This window comes from Malaclemys terrapin, chromosome 1 (genome assembly GCF_027887155.1).
Source record: "Malaclemys terrapin pileata isolate rMalTer1 chromosome 1, rMalTer1.hap1, whole genome shotgun sequence".
Classification (NCBI taxonomy): Eukaryota; Metazoa; Chordata; order Testudines; family Emydidae; genus Malaclemys; species Malaclemys terrapin.
In genome coordinates this window covers 62,139,030-62,151,427 of record NC_071505.1, presented here as the reverse complement: position 1 = coordinate 62,151,427, position 12,398 = coordinate 62,139,030, and the positions used below count along the sequence as shown (strand labels likewise).

The window sequence follows — 12,398 nt, the reverse complement described above, 5'->3', positions numbered from 1 at the left end:
TCACAATTGTGTAGCAGTTTAGGACTGTCTTATAAAATCAGTTCTCTTGACATAAGACTCAAAAGTCTTACTTTTTTCCCCTTTTGTTGGAAGTAGGGACTTCCCTTCTCTCTAAAGGGATGGTGCCATAAATACTTTTAAACTTAAATCCCTGGAAATTGTCAGGCAGTGTAGACACGTGGTCTGAGGAGGAGACTGTATTAACGGAAAGGAAGGTGGGTATAGGACAAACTAAATTCTAAAGCTGAATGTTTTGTCTCAGACCTAGTATTGCATTTTTCATCCAGGAAACTCCATCTAGACTTCTAATTTAATATCAATTAATTTAAAATGTAAACTTGGGACTATAAAGGCTAAATGTAGATAAATTAACTGTACTTGGTGGCGGTAAGATATGAGAAACTATGGACATATCAAATGTATCTTCAGCAATGGTGTAATTAAACGCCCTTTCCAGGTAACTTTATCAGTCACTGTTGGTTTGAAAAGGATGCTGCCTGTATAGCTCTTCAGCTGTGCTGACTAATCAAAGGAACAATGGGTTAAATAAGGAAATAATCACTTGCAGCTTATTAAAAGCTTTACGTGTGTTGCTCCACACAGGAACGTTCCAACTAAAGTATTTGCTAGCCTTATCTCCCTTCTTCTTTGGATTCAAGTCTTGAATATTCAAAACAAGGAATACTATCAAACTGCCATGAAAACAGAGCTTGTAACATGCAGCAAAACCATCTGTATGAGTCAGTCACACCTGCCCTCTCTCCAGTTAAAAGACTGCTGCTTTTCTAGAATTTTTGCAGCACTTAAAAGGCTGTTGTTATTTATAATAAGCTTGCATTTACATGCTAAACTGCCATAACATTTTACTGCTGTAAATACTGCAAAATATTGACAATGCAGCTTCTGGACACCCTTTTCCTTTATTCATATGTAATGCTACTGCAGATGCACCCTAGTGTTGTATTTAGATGCAACATCTACACTGTTAGCTAAAAGTACCACTACACTGACTTTTGTCAACTTCTGTAGTATTGGTTTGTGACTAAATTGAAATGTTGTAGCACTGTCCTGGTAGAGGAGAACTAGTTCCCTATTGTGCACTGCTGAGGGAGGCTGCCATTCCAATGAACTCCAGTTTAGTGCTATATGTTAGATCTATTATGTTGCTGGTAATCCTTGATCTAAATGTAGCTCACACAAACCTTCTCCCTACTCTTAGGTACAGATTTGACCCACGCCTCATGTTCAGTCATGGTATTTGGGCTCACAAACTTTCCACACGGTCTCTGTAACAGCATTTATCAGCCTCTTCAGTTGGCTTCCTGTGTTCATTTCTTCAGAGGGACTCCAGCAGGTCTGTCTGTATCTAATTACATCGGGAATACTCAATCAACTGGTTTTGTTAAAACTTTTAGCGGTGGGGAAGGGCAGAATCCCTAGTCTTTAGAGGGCTGCCTTGTGCCCAGTGTATATTTTACAACTGACCTGTAATTCTGAACAGTCAGACATGGCTAATCTGTCTTGCTCATATACCTTGCTTTTCAAATACTTTTTCATATCAGAGATATAGTGTTGACTTGTGACCTATAAATCTGACTTGAATTTATTTTGTTTTTGTATGAATAAAGACCGCGTTTATAAACTGAATCATGTTAACCCAGGGCAGGACACATTGCACAGAAATCTTCACCCATCTTCATTCACTCTTGAAAAGACTTTCCTAAAAGCGAAGTGTTTAAGAGCAGTGTTGAACACCTGTAATTAAGTTAAGCTGGAGCAAACTACCATAGTATGGCATGGGAGAGTATAAGCCAGAGAGTTTAGGGATCTGACTAGAAACTGTCCCTCTTGCAGACTTTAAAGCACTATACTTAATCACTAGACCAGTAAAAATATTCATCTCACAGGTTTGCTTAAGCAGCTTTCAGACACAAGGATACTCTTTCAGGCCCATTTCCAATTCAGAACATTGTAACGGGTTATTAGATACAGTGGTAACTATTTAAGTTTTAACAGAACATATATTTTGAAATAGGCTTTATTAATATGTTAAAACTAATCTGAAGTGTTGGAATAAAACTGAGTGCCTGTATGTTGGTCATGATGAACCAGCTTTGCTTCACTAATCTGAACAGGAGTAAACATCAGAAGACAAAGAAATGTGCACCACAGTAATTGTCGTCATGTGCATGTCATCTCCAGCCTTCAAGTATCTTGTGAATAATTAAACATTTCAGATTGACCTGATGCATACAGTTAAATTGGCTTTGCCTCCTGAAATATAAAAATCACAAATCTTCACTTAGCAGAGATCATGGTAAGATGACTGCTTAGGTCAGTTTGAGTGCCTCTGCCAGAGAGCTGCTTCTGTGCTAAAAACTACCTCTGTTATGCCCTTCATGCCAAAGGATTCTGGTATGTTACTGCTTTGGTATTTGGGTGAGGAGGTAGTTGTCTGTCTTCAACTTACTGATGACACTATCTTCACCCTTAAAAATACTCATATGGAATTAATAAGTGATTATGTTTTCAAAATATTGACTGCCTTTCTAAACTTAGAAAATCACTTAAATTCAAGAGCCAGCAAGCTTACTAAATTAATCTCCATAGAAATGCATTACCAAACCAACAGCTAGAAACCTACTGAATTATCATCTTGATCTCACAGGATCCTATAAGAAAATCATCCTGCTTGAAGGCAGTTGAACTGTACCTTAAGGAAAAAACTGATATTACATATTTTTCATTGTCAAATTAAAGCTCTCCTCATTTTGAGCTGTTGCTATTTACTGTTTCTGTTTTTAATATATCTACTTATCCATTTAGAAAACAATGTCCTTAAGTCAGAAGAGTAGGTACTTCCTGAATTGGTGCATTGTCAAGTACACGAAGCCCTATACCAAGTAAGTATTATTTCAGATAGCTGAACCATAAGGATATATCTAATTTCAGAAACCAAAAGTACATCCCATTTTACAGCTTCTTGAATCTGGTAAAAGCAACACTTATGAACATGGTATTGACTACATTTTACTTCAGTATTGACAAACTTGACCAGCTGCTACTCATCCTTCTTCCTTGTGTGACTTCCAACAGGAGGTAAACTTGATTCCATCCATAATCATATGGTGAACAGATTTAATTTTGCCTCCCAAATCAGAACATATTTATTGTTGCTCCAGAGGCATTAGAGATGCCTGGGGAAAACTAACAGCTGCTGAAAAGGACCCTAAAACTAAGGGAACATATGAGAGGCTGTTTCTCTGAATGCATATTACAACAGCCCACTACTTTCAGTCTCCTCCCATTAAATTACTTGGATCCTTTTGAAATATTCCATTTTCTTTATCTACCATAATTATGATTTTCAACTTATTTTCTCCTCCATTCACCAAAACATCTTATCCCACTTCAATGTCCTTGAGCCTCTGGTCTCTTCTACAAACACCTCTCCTTCCTAATCAGTGTGTTCCCTGGCATCTTACCTTTTTCCTTACCCATCTGTTAGATCCTGCAACAAGTTTTTGTTCCTATTCTTTGACCAAGCCAAAAGTGATCTAAACGCTCATTTAACAATATTTGTCTAACACTACTACACTTAGATTTGTGTTCTGCTTTTTAGTTAAACTTGCTGGTGGCTGTACTTAATTGTAGATTGTGAAGGGTCTGGTGAGAGAAATCTTCAGTCAGTGATGTATGCATTAAACTCTGAGCATCTATGTCCAAACTATTCTAGCTGGTCATAGAATTGAAGTTCCAGTGTATGTTTACTAAGTGTCAGCAATGCAATGGTTGTCATTGTCTGCAACGTGGTGGTGGTGGTCTTTTAAGTAGACCTTTCTCTTTTTGTAGAAAAAGCTAGTATATATTCATGACCAAAAGTATAATTTGATATAACCACGTTTCCTGATATGGCATACTTGGGTAGCATGAAGAATTTTACTCTTTAATGATAACTATGTATCTTGCATATTCTACCTCTACAGTTCATTGACATGGAAATTGATTGTGTAGAATATCCAGTAAGTCTGATCAGTGGGAAGAATTTCACCCTAATTTAACATGTTGTTGTTAGTATTTTCATGCAGAAAACATACCGGTCAGTCATTTCAGTTGCAGCCAGACTTGTTCCCTTACATTGCCTTTTTCTCAACTGACCATGAGTCTACCACACCCACATCTGAAGTCTGCCAGTTAAGAAATAATGATTTACCACAGAAAACCTTCACCTCACTACATTCTACTCATCAGTCCTGCTGTGACTTAACAAAAATGCAAACACTTCTGAAGAAATGTGCACTGGAAGTGCATTTTAAGCTTAGCTGAAGGAAGAACAGTAACAATCAACTGCTGCCCTGTTTTTGTTCTGATTTAACTGTTCAGTGTTTTTTCACAGGATGCAATAAATCCTATGGATATTTTCACACTCCTGAATGGTTCACTTTTTCTTGATAACTGGAATAGCATGTTATTTCAGTTACCTTACAGCTAGACCGAATTCCAGAACACAAGTGGTTCAAAAATTGAGCCTTCCTATGTTCCATTCGATAATTGGTTGAACATGGCTGTGGCCACTTGCACCTTATTACTTGAGCCATTTAATTGTTGAAAATGAATAGAAGCCTTACTAAGTACTAGTCTTTCATATAAAATGTGATTATAGGTCATTTTTAAATGTAAACTGTTTCTCATGATAGTCTAATCTGATTAAGCAGATACTGTATTCTGCAAAACATTGCAGAAGAAGCAAAACTGTTGCATCTATTAACACAAATATCCTTATTCACTTAACTGAAAATATTGTTGCTTTAGCATGAGTGAAGATCTCTGATAAGTGCTTATAGGGCCAGAGAATTGACTTCTTGTATGACAGGGAGTAAATGTTGTTTTCACAGATTGTTCCCTAGAGTGCTGATCTTAAATCATCTATAGTAGGGGCAGTAGTCTCAAAGACTAAAATAACTTGGTAAAGTCTAGATCTGTTTAAATTGATCTATTACACAAGGCAAATATAGACATTTGGTTGTAATGCTGCTGAATCAATGAAGATGGCTGTTAAATTATTTTTTAATGTGCAACTTTATATGTATTCCTAATTTGTTCCTTTTTTGTACAGTGTCTGACTGTACTTCACTGTGGACTTACTAATTTCTGCTCTCTATTGTATCATAACTGTTTTGTTTAGAAAGTGCCCTTCAAAGGACCCTGTTCACTGCTGCACCTTTTGAAAATAAAAGTTGTCTACTATGAACCTCTCTCATACCTTTTTATGGTGAACTGCAATTGTGAACATCTTGAAGGGAGGTAGTTGTGTCAAAAGTTCTAGAAGTCTGCTGCCTAGTTTATAACATTCTAGTGCCCAGTGCTCTGGTATCTATCCACCTTGCAAGGCTTTAAATTGAGACATTAAAGATTTCATTAAGACCAAAAGCAAAAGTCTTTAGTATTTAATCACTTAGGAAGACCTAAGGAAAAAAGTATACTTTGCAGCTCTTCCTAATAGTGACCATGTCTGAACCTAATTCTCCATCTGTTCCCCAGGAACAGCTGCAGGCCCATTTAAAAGCTCCATTACTAAGACAGTGACTGATTTATCCCTGCAGGGAATGTTGGCATTCATCTAAATCTGCTTAGAAACGGATGTTGAATTGGTGCAAAACCCTGGGGTGGACTGGTTGAAGTGCCTTATTGATTTTAACATAGGGAGAACTAATCTGTTAACATTGCTGGTAAAGTTCTTAAGTGAATTTGAAGTTGAGGTACATGTTGCTACTATTGCCAACTCTTTAGAAAGTGCTGGAGCTCATCTTGTGATGACATGAGAAGATCCAGCCTCCTGGCACCATAGAGCCGTGCTTGAAGCTAGCAGTCTCACCCATCTGCTCACCATTCTCACAGCAGCTCCAGTGCTACCACCCCTTCTATAAGAAACAGACAAGATGGCACATCTGCAGCTCCCAGACCAGGAATGGGAGCGTGAAGAATCCCAGGAGGCACAGAGGTGAGGGTGGGGTGGGTAGGGATTGGGAGACAGGATTAATTGCTGGGAAAGAGACAGATTGGGGTGGGGAGTGAGAGCTTCAGCAGCAGGGGCTAGAAACACTTTACCCAATAGATTCAGGAGAGATCAAAAATCAAGACAGGCAAAAAAAAAAAAATCTTTAAAATATGACTTGATCTCTTGAGGTTGGCAATGCTGTCTGGCTTTTTAGTATCTGGAAAGGGAAGGGAAAGTATTGGAATGCTATTGGCTGTTGAAAGTAGCAAAGAATCTAGGATACTTTTTTTTCCCTTTAACTTATTACCATGTTTTTCAGATTTTGGGTGGGTGTGGTATATCTATACACAACCTTAACTGTCACAAAATTAAGATTGTGTTAATACCAATTTAGCATAAGTTAATGTGTCCACAGGAAGTTGTATACAGTGTTATGCTCACTTTAATTATACCCATTTCTAAACTACTTTAGATAAACTAGTATAACAACTTTATAGGTGCACTTATACTTATGTCCGGATAAGGACCCAGTCAGGTATCTAGAGCATAGGCCAGTTGTCATACCTAAGTGTGAGCTTTTCTGTCAAAATAGTTCATACCTAAGATTGCCAGCTATAGAAGATTCCTTGTGGCTTACCCAGAAATCCATGCCTATTTACACCCCAGCTTGTTTGTGTAGACAAGACGTTTGATTAGTAAATATACCCCACCCTAGCCTGACGTGACGTCAGTATTGATATGGACCCTGCTCCCGTATACTAAAATTCCTAACACACTTTGATCTACCCTTCTTTGAAATGGGAGTATGTCAAAGCACACTGGAGGACTTCTAGTGTGTAGCAGGCTACTATGGGGTAGAGTTACACCCCAGTTTACCATGAAATAAGTGTTTGTAAGTAACCTAGTTAATCAATGACCATGAGTACTACAAACCCTTACTGCCGAATAGAGTTCTAACTTTTCCCACACTCTTAAAAGGCAAATGAGCACCCTACTGCTTAAGTAGGGGGTTAGAAGAACATGACTACAAAGAACATGAAATGGGGGCAGGGATAGCTCAGTGGTTTGAGCATTAGCCTCCTAAACCTAGGGTTGTGAGTTCAATCCTTGAGGAGGCCACTTGGGGATCTGGGGCAAAATCAGTACTTGGTCCTGCTAGTGAAGGCAGGGGGCTGGACTCAATGACCTTTCAAGGTCCCTTCCAGTTCTAGGAGATGGGATATCTCCATTAATTATTATTACACTCAAAGTAACCTAAGTATCACTGAGGTCTAGGACCTATGGAGATTAGCCTATATTCAAGCAATCAGAGGAAATCTTAACTTCTACATTTGCCTGTACAACTTCACAGCTTACACAATCCCATATTACTGGATTTCAGCCTTCATTTAAAGTGGATAATTGCTTAATTATCAGTATAATCCCTCTGCAACCAGAGCCAAAATGGAGCATTATCTAATCTAAGTTCTATCTGAAATACTTGTACAATGTTGGAGGAAAGTTCCAATATTAAAGTAGTGTGCAGAAGAGCTGTATTTCTGAAAATGCTTTGAAGTCATTTGAAGAAACACCACTGTTTTTCTTTCCATGTACGTGAGTTAAGTATATTAGAATCATACCTAACTGTCAAGTTTTGTACATTAGTTTAGCACCACAAGAAAGGGCTGTTCTATATTACCTCAATGTATTTTCCCATTGTGCTCAAAGACATCCCATGGCCCATCATGCTACCATCACGGTCATGAAAACTCTCTACAGTTTCTCCTTGGTCATTAAGTCATGTTTATGTAGAAAGATGCTCTAGAGTGATACTGGAGTAACCTGTAAAAATGTAAGAAGGCATTGGTTATTTCAGAACATGTTCCATTAAAGGAAAATTGGTATTAATAGAAGGGGGATTATGTAGGTACAGCTGTAACCGTTTAGATTTGTCACTTACCAGATAACATTACTGTTGGGGACAGATGCAAATAAACCAACAGCTAAAGCACACTATAATAACTTCCACTCAACTGTTTCTACCACAGCTGGATGTCTGATAGCTCTATGGTAAGTAACAGGTTGGTAACTCCTGAAATACAGCCACTGCCTTAGCATCTCAGGAAAGGGTGGGCAGTGATGGGGATTATTATAAATTGCCAAAAAGGACTTGCTCTATAATGTGTGAGAGACTGGGATCCTAGGGGAGCCACACTGAGGTTACTCAATTAGGGCAAACTACAAAGAATGGGGCAGATAATCCCCACAGCTGATGGGTATTCCAATACAGTACTTATATTTACCAAGGCAGCACAAAACAGCTTCTATAATACCTTACTGGTTAACCAGAAAACACAGTTCCCTTTAGCAACCCAGACACCCAAGTCACACATGATGAAGATTACTGAAAATTGTATTCGTCATATCAGAAAGTTCTACCACTCCCAAAGGATTAGGCACATTACCTCCTAAATTAATGAATATTTCAAAACTTACCCAAATACATGCTTACAGCTAATTCTTAACTAAACTAAAATTTATTAGAGTATTGGTTAAAAGATCATGAATATAGGTTTGAGATCAGTTTCATAGTAGCGATGGTGAGCTTTGTAGTTGCAAAGAGTGCTTTCGCAATTAATCCATAGGCTATAATCCAATGTTCATATCCAGGTGAGACTGGATATCTCAGTCTTATGACTCAAGCTTCCCCTGTATAAAGCATTAAGCAGATCTGAGATGAAAGGATCAGGTCTCAAGAGTCTTTTTATACTGTTTTCTGACAGCCTCTTGACCATACAGTCCTGGTTGAACAATAGGCTTTTGAAAGTATCCTTCTATTTCCTAAACATCACCAATAATTACTATATATGGATTAAATTAAGGAAAATGTAGCCATTAAGCATTTTATCACAAACTTTAAAGAGACAGACAATGACTTTTTCACTCAAGATTCATCTAAATGTTAATCCCTTTTAATTGTTGAATCAATAGCTATAGTAAAAAACAGGAAATGTCTGTTTATATAGCTAATATCTAACAAGAAATAAGTAAACATACAATTAGTATCACCTCTAATTCTCTAACAATACAGGTTTGCATTTCAAAGTTCTAGCCCATCTAACATGGAATGGCCCTAATTACCATTTATATACTTTCCCAACATGTCTCTAAAGGTTAAATCTGGGTTATTTATTTACTGCGAGCTGCTTAACCCTTTTTGGCCATCTGTCATAATGTGGACTTGCTAAAGCAGAGTTGAAATCACTTACCAATCCCAATCAAAATTATGTATCAAGTACTAGGAAAGAAAAGATGAGCTCAAATTTCCCTAAGCAACTTGCTTAATTTCAGCCAACTGCAGGGTGATAATTTTACTCTATGGGAGAAAGATAAAGTCTTAATGCTGACTTTCTGTACGTGCAGGCAAATAACGGCACTCCAATAGTAAAATCCCAGCTGGGCATCATAGTTTAAGGCTTCTACAACTGCCTTAGAATAGAAGTAATCAAAAGGCAGAAGGCAGCATGCTTAGGGTATGTCTATACTACCCACCGGATCGGTGGGCAGCTATTGATCCAGTGGGGTCGATTTATCGCGTTTAGTCTAGACACAATAAATCAACCCCCAGGCACTCTCCCGTTGACTCTTGTACTCCAGCGCCACAAGAGGTGCAGGCAGAGTCGACTTATCAGTGAAGACACCGTGGTGAGTAGGTCTAAGTACATCGATTTCAGCTACGTTATTCACATAGCTGAAGTTGTGTAACTTAGATCGACACCCCCCCTCCCCTCTAGTGTAGACCAGGCCTTAGACTATAAGTGCTTTTGAATGGGGACCATGTTTGTATGGCAACTCATACAATGGGGTCGTGGTCCATGATGTCTTGTCTGCACCAAGGGCTTGCTGCTATAGTTATACTGGTAAGCTGTAGTGGTTCACCTTCCTAGGTCAGACATAGCTTATACCAACAACAGTGCTTTTGCCAGCACCATTTACATCAATTCCCTGGCCAAGAAAGCTATACTGCCAACATCACCATAGCAAAGCCCATTTAAAACAAAAGACAATAGCCCGAACCAACAGTTCTCCAGAATAAGTTTTAAGCATAGGTCAGGCCTGAGGTTCGAACATGCTACTGCAGTACTACTATTACTCAATGTCAGATTTAATTCACCTTTGCAATAAGTCTCTTCAAGGATAAGGTCCTAAAGCATTTGGAAAAGGAGCAAAAGAAACTAGGAAAGCAAGGAGTAAATATTCCCAGTCTGTATGTGCCTCTCTTTGATAGTCTAATGTTAGGTGGATAGCCAGGTAGGTTTCAGACCAGCACTAGATCCACTCAGCCAGTAGCTGTCAACAAAAGGGAATTCATATTCCCTGGGCTCCAAGACACTCTCCCCTCACAGGGTTTCCGAACTGTGAGGAAACACTTTTCACAAAATTATCTCTCCGTACCTGACCTCTCAGTACTCATCCTCAAAGGAAACCTGCACAACAACTTCAAAAAGTGAGCCTGGGAGTGTAAATTCATAACTTTGCTGGACACTAAAAATCATGGCATGGAATGCCAAATGTTTTATAATTAATGTCACAAAATGTTAGTTTTTAATTAAAAGAAACAAACATGAAATTATTGTCTCCTCATATAGCATCTTGGTCTCCCTCAAATACTTTTTTTTTTCTTACTGAATCATTTTAAGCACTACATGCCTATGAGTCATTAACACATTGGGCTATAAACTGGGACCAAGAAACTATATTCATAAGGCTGATATTCTTAGAAGTCAGATGTATCTTCAATTATAAAATAGTACTGCTATTTTCTGAGAATTTTCTTTTAGGAGAGAAGTTGAATAGCTCCAATACCACATTTTTCCAAACTTCCTCCAAAGTTCAGAGGGGCATTCTGGAGGTGGAAGATGGGTGTCTTAAGAAACTGACCAGTTGCTGTCAGTAAGGATGCATCTCTATGGCCTTTCACATGGGTTTAGCACCAGTGCAGCTCCACTGATGCTAGCAATGTTGGAAGCACTAATGTAGCTCAACAAAAAGTGTTTTATCAGTGCCTCATTTAACTCTGCACTTACAGCAATGCTAGACAAACTGTGCAAAAAGTCAAAATATAGACAAGGCCTCAGCCTCTGCAGACATTTTAACAGTGCAGAAATTAACTATTAGTGTACAGAGGACTAAAACAAACAGTTTTCAGCACTGGTTCAAGGAGCAACCAATGTAAACAACAGTTATTGTCTACAGTGGTTCAATTATTGGTGTAGATAGGAATGGAGGTTGTCCATAACTCTGAAATGTTTGGAATTGTGAACAAAGCACAGTTTGGGCTCCAGATCCAACGCTGACACTCCAGCCCAGGCTTCAGCAGCAGCTTCCTTCCCTGGGTCAGTCTGAGTTTACAAGCTTGTCCCACTCCCAGCCGATGGGGGTGAGTGGGTGTAAACAGCACATCCCTCGGGTGGCGGGAGAGGAAGGGCACAGATCCCAGTGCTGCTCCTGCTCTGCTGACTGGCTACCTTGGGCTGGCAGCTCCAGTGTCTTCACCTCCTAGCTGTAGGTGGCTGCCCTGTGCATGGGGGTGGGGTAGGGACAGAGAGCCCAGATGTGCCTACCTTTAAGATGCAATACAAGCACAGTTCAGTATTTGCTTTTTTTTTTTTTTTGGTCTCTGCTGCTGCCTGATTGGTTACTTCCAGTTTCACATGGTCAATCTGTAACCCTGGTGTTCGTATCTTTGAGGTTCTACTGTAGTTCTCTACTTTCGAAATCCAGAACACTCTTGTTTCAGTCACAAGATTTCAAACAAACAACAACTAGAAATACTCCAGATCTGAACAACTCTGAAATTTCTGAAAGTTCAGATCCAAACTTCATGGCTCGCCATATTCTAAAATTGGCCCAAATTAAAATCCCACCTCTGAATGCCCTTGACCTTTAGGGAATAAACTGCAGCTCAACATTATGTCTACGCCCACTCCACAAATCCCTGGTTATTAAGAATATAGGACACATTGAAGCCAATGGATGTTCAATCAGGCCCAAGCCCAGTATTGAAAATATGATGTTGGTCCCTAAGGATTAGAATTTCTTGCTCCTTTATTCCATGTACTTAAAAGTTAGGGCAAAAAGCAGGCCAAATCTAACTCCCTAAGTCAGCAGAGTGGTGTCACTTTTTTCACTGGAGCGCAGAAAGGTTTTCTCTCCTGTCCATGGATTGACTCTGTACAGACCAAAATAAAAATCTACCACAATCAAGTAACCATCTTGCTGCAATTGTACTCCATGAAGCTGGCCACACACAGGTTCATTGTCTGGAAATCCTGAGAAACAAAGGAGAAGTTACAGAACCAGTGGGTTCAGAAACCAAAGATGCAGTGGCACACAGATAGAAAAGTGTTAACATGAGTAT

General features: G+C 39.0%; 1 protein-coding gene across 1 annotated transcript in view; it reads left to right on the top strand.

The window, feature by feature from the left end:
- Positions 1 to 5,251, top strand: part of GNS (glucosamine (N-acetyl)-6-sulfatase) — a 32,891-nt gene extending 27,640 nt beyond the window's left edge. The window contains exon 14 of the mRNA XM_054025634.1: positions 1,220 to 5,251. Within this exon, the coding sequence (XP_053881609.1) occupies positions 1,220 to 1,292 (73 nt within the window). The 3' untranslated portion in view covers positions 1,293 to 5,251. The remainder of the gene's footprint in view (positions 1 to 1,219) is intronic.
- Positions 5,252 to 12,398: the final 7,147 nt, after the last annotated feature.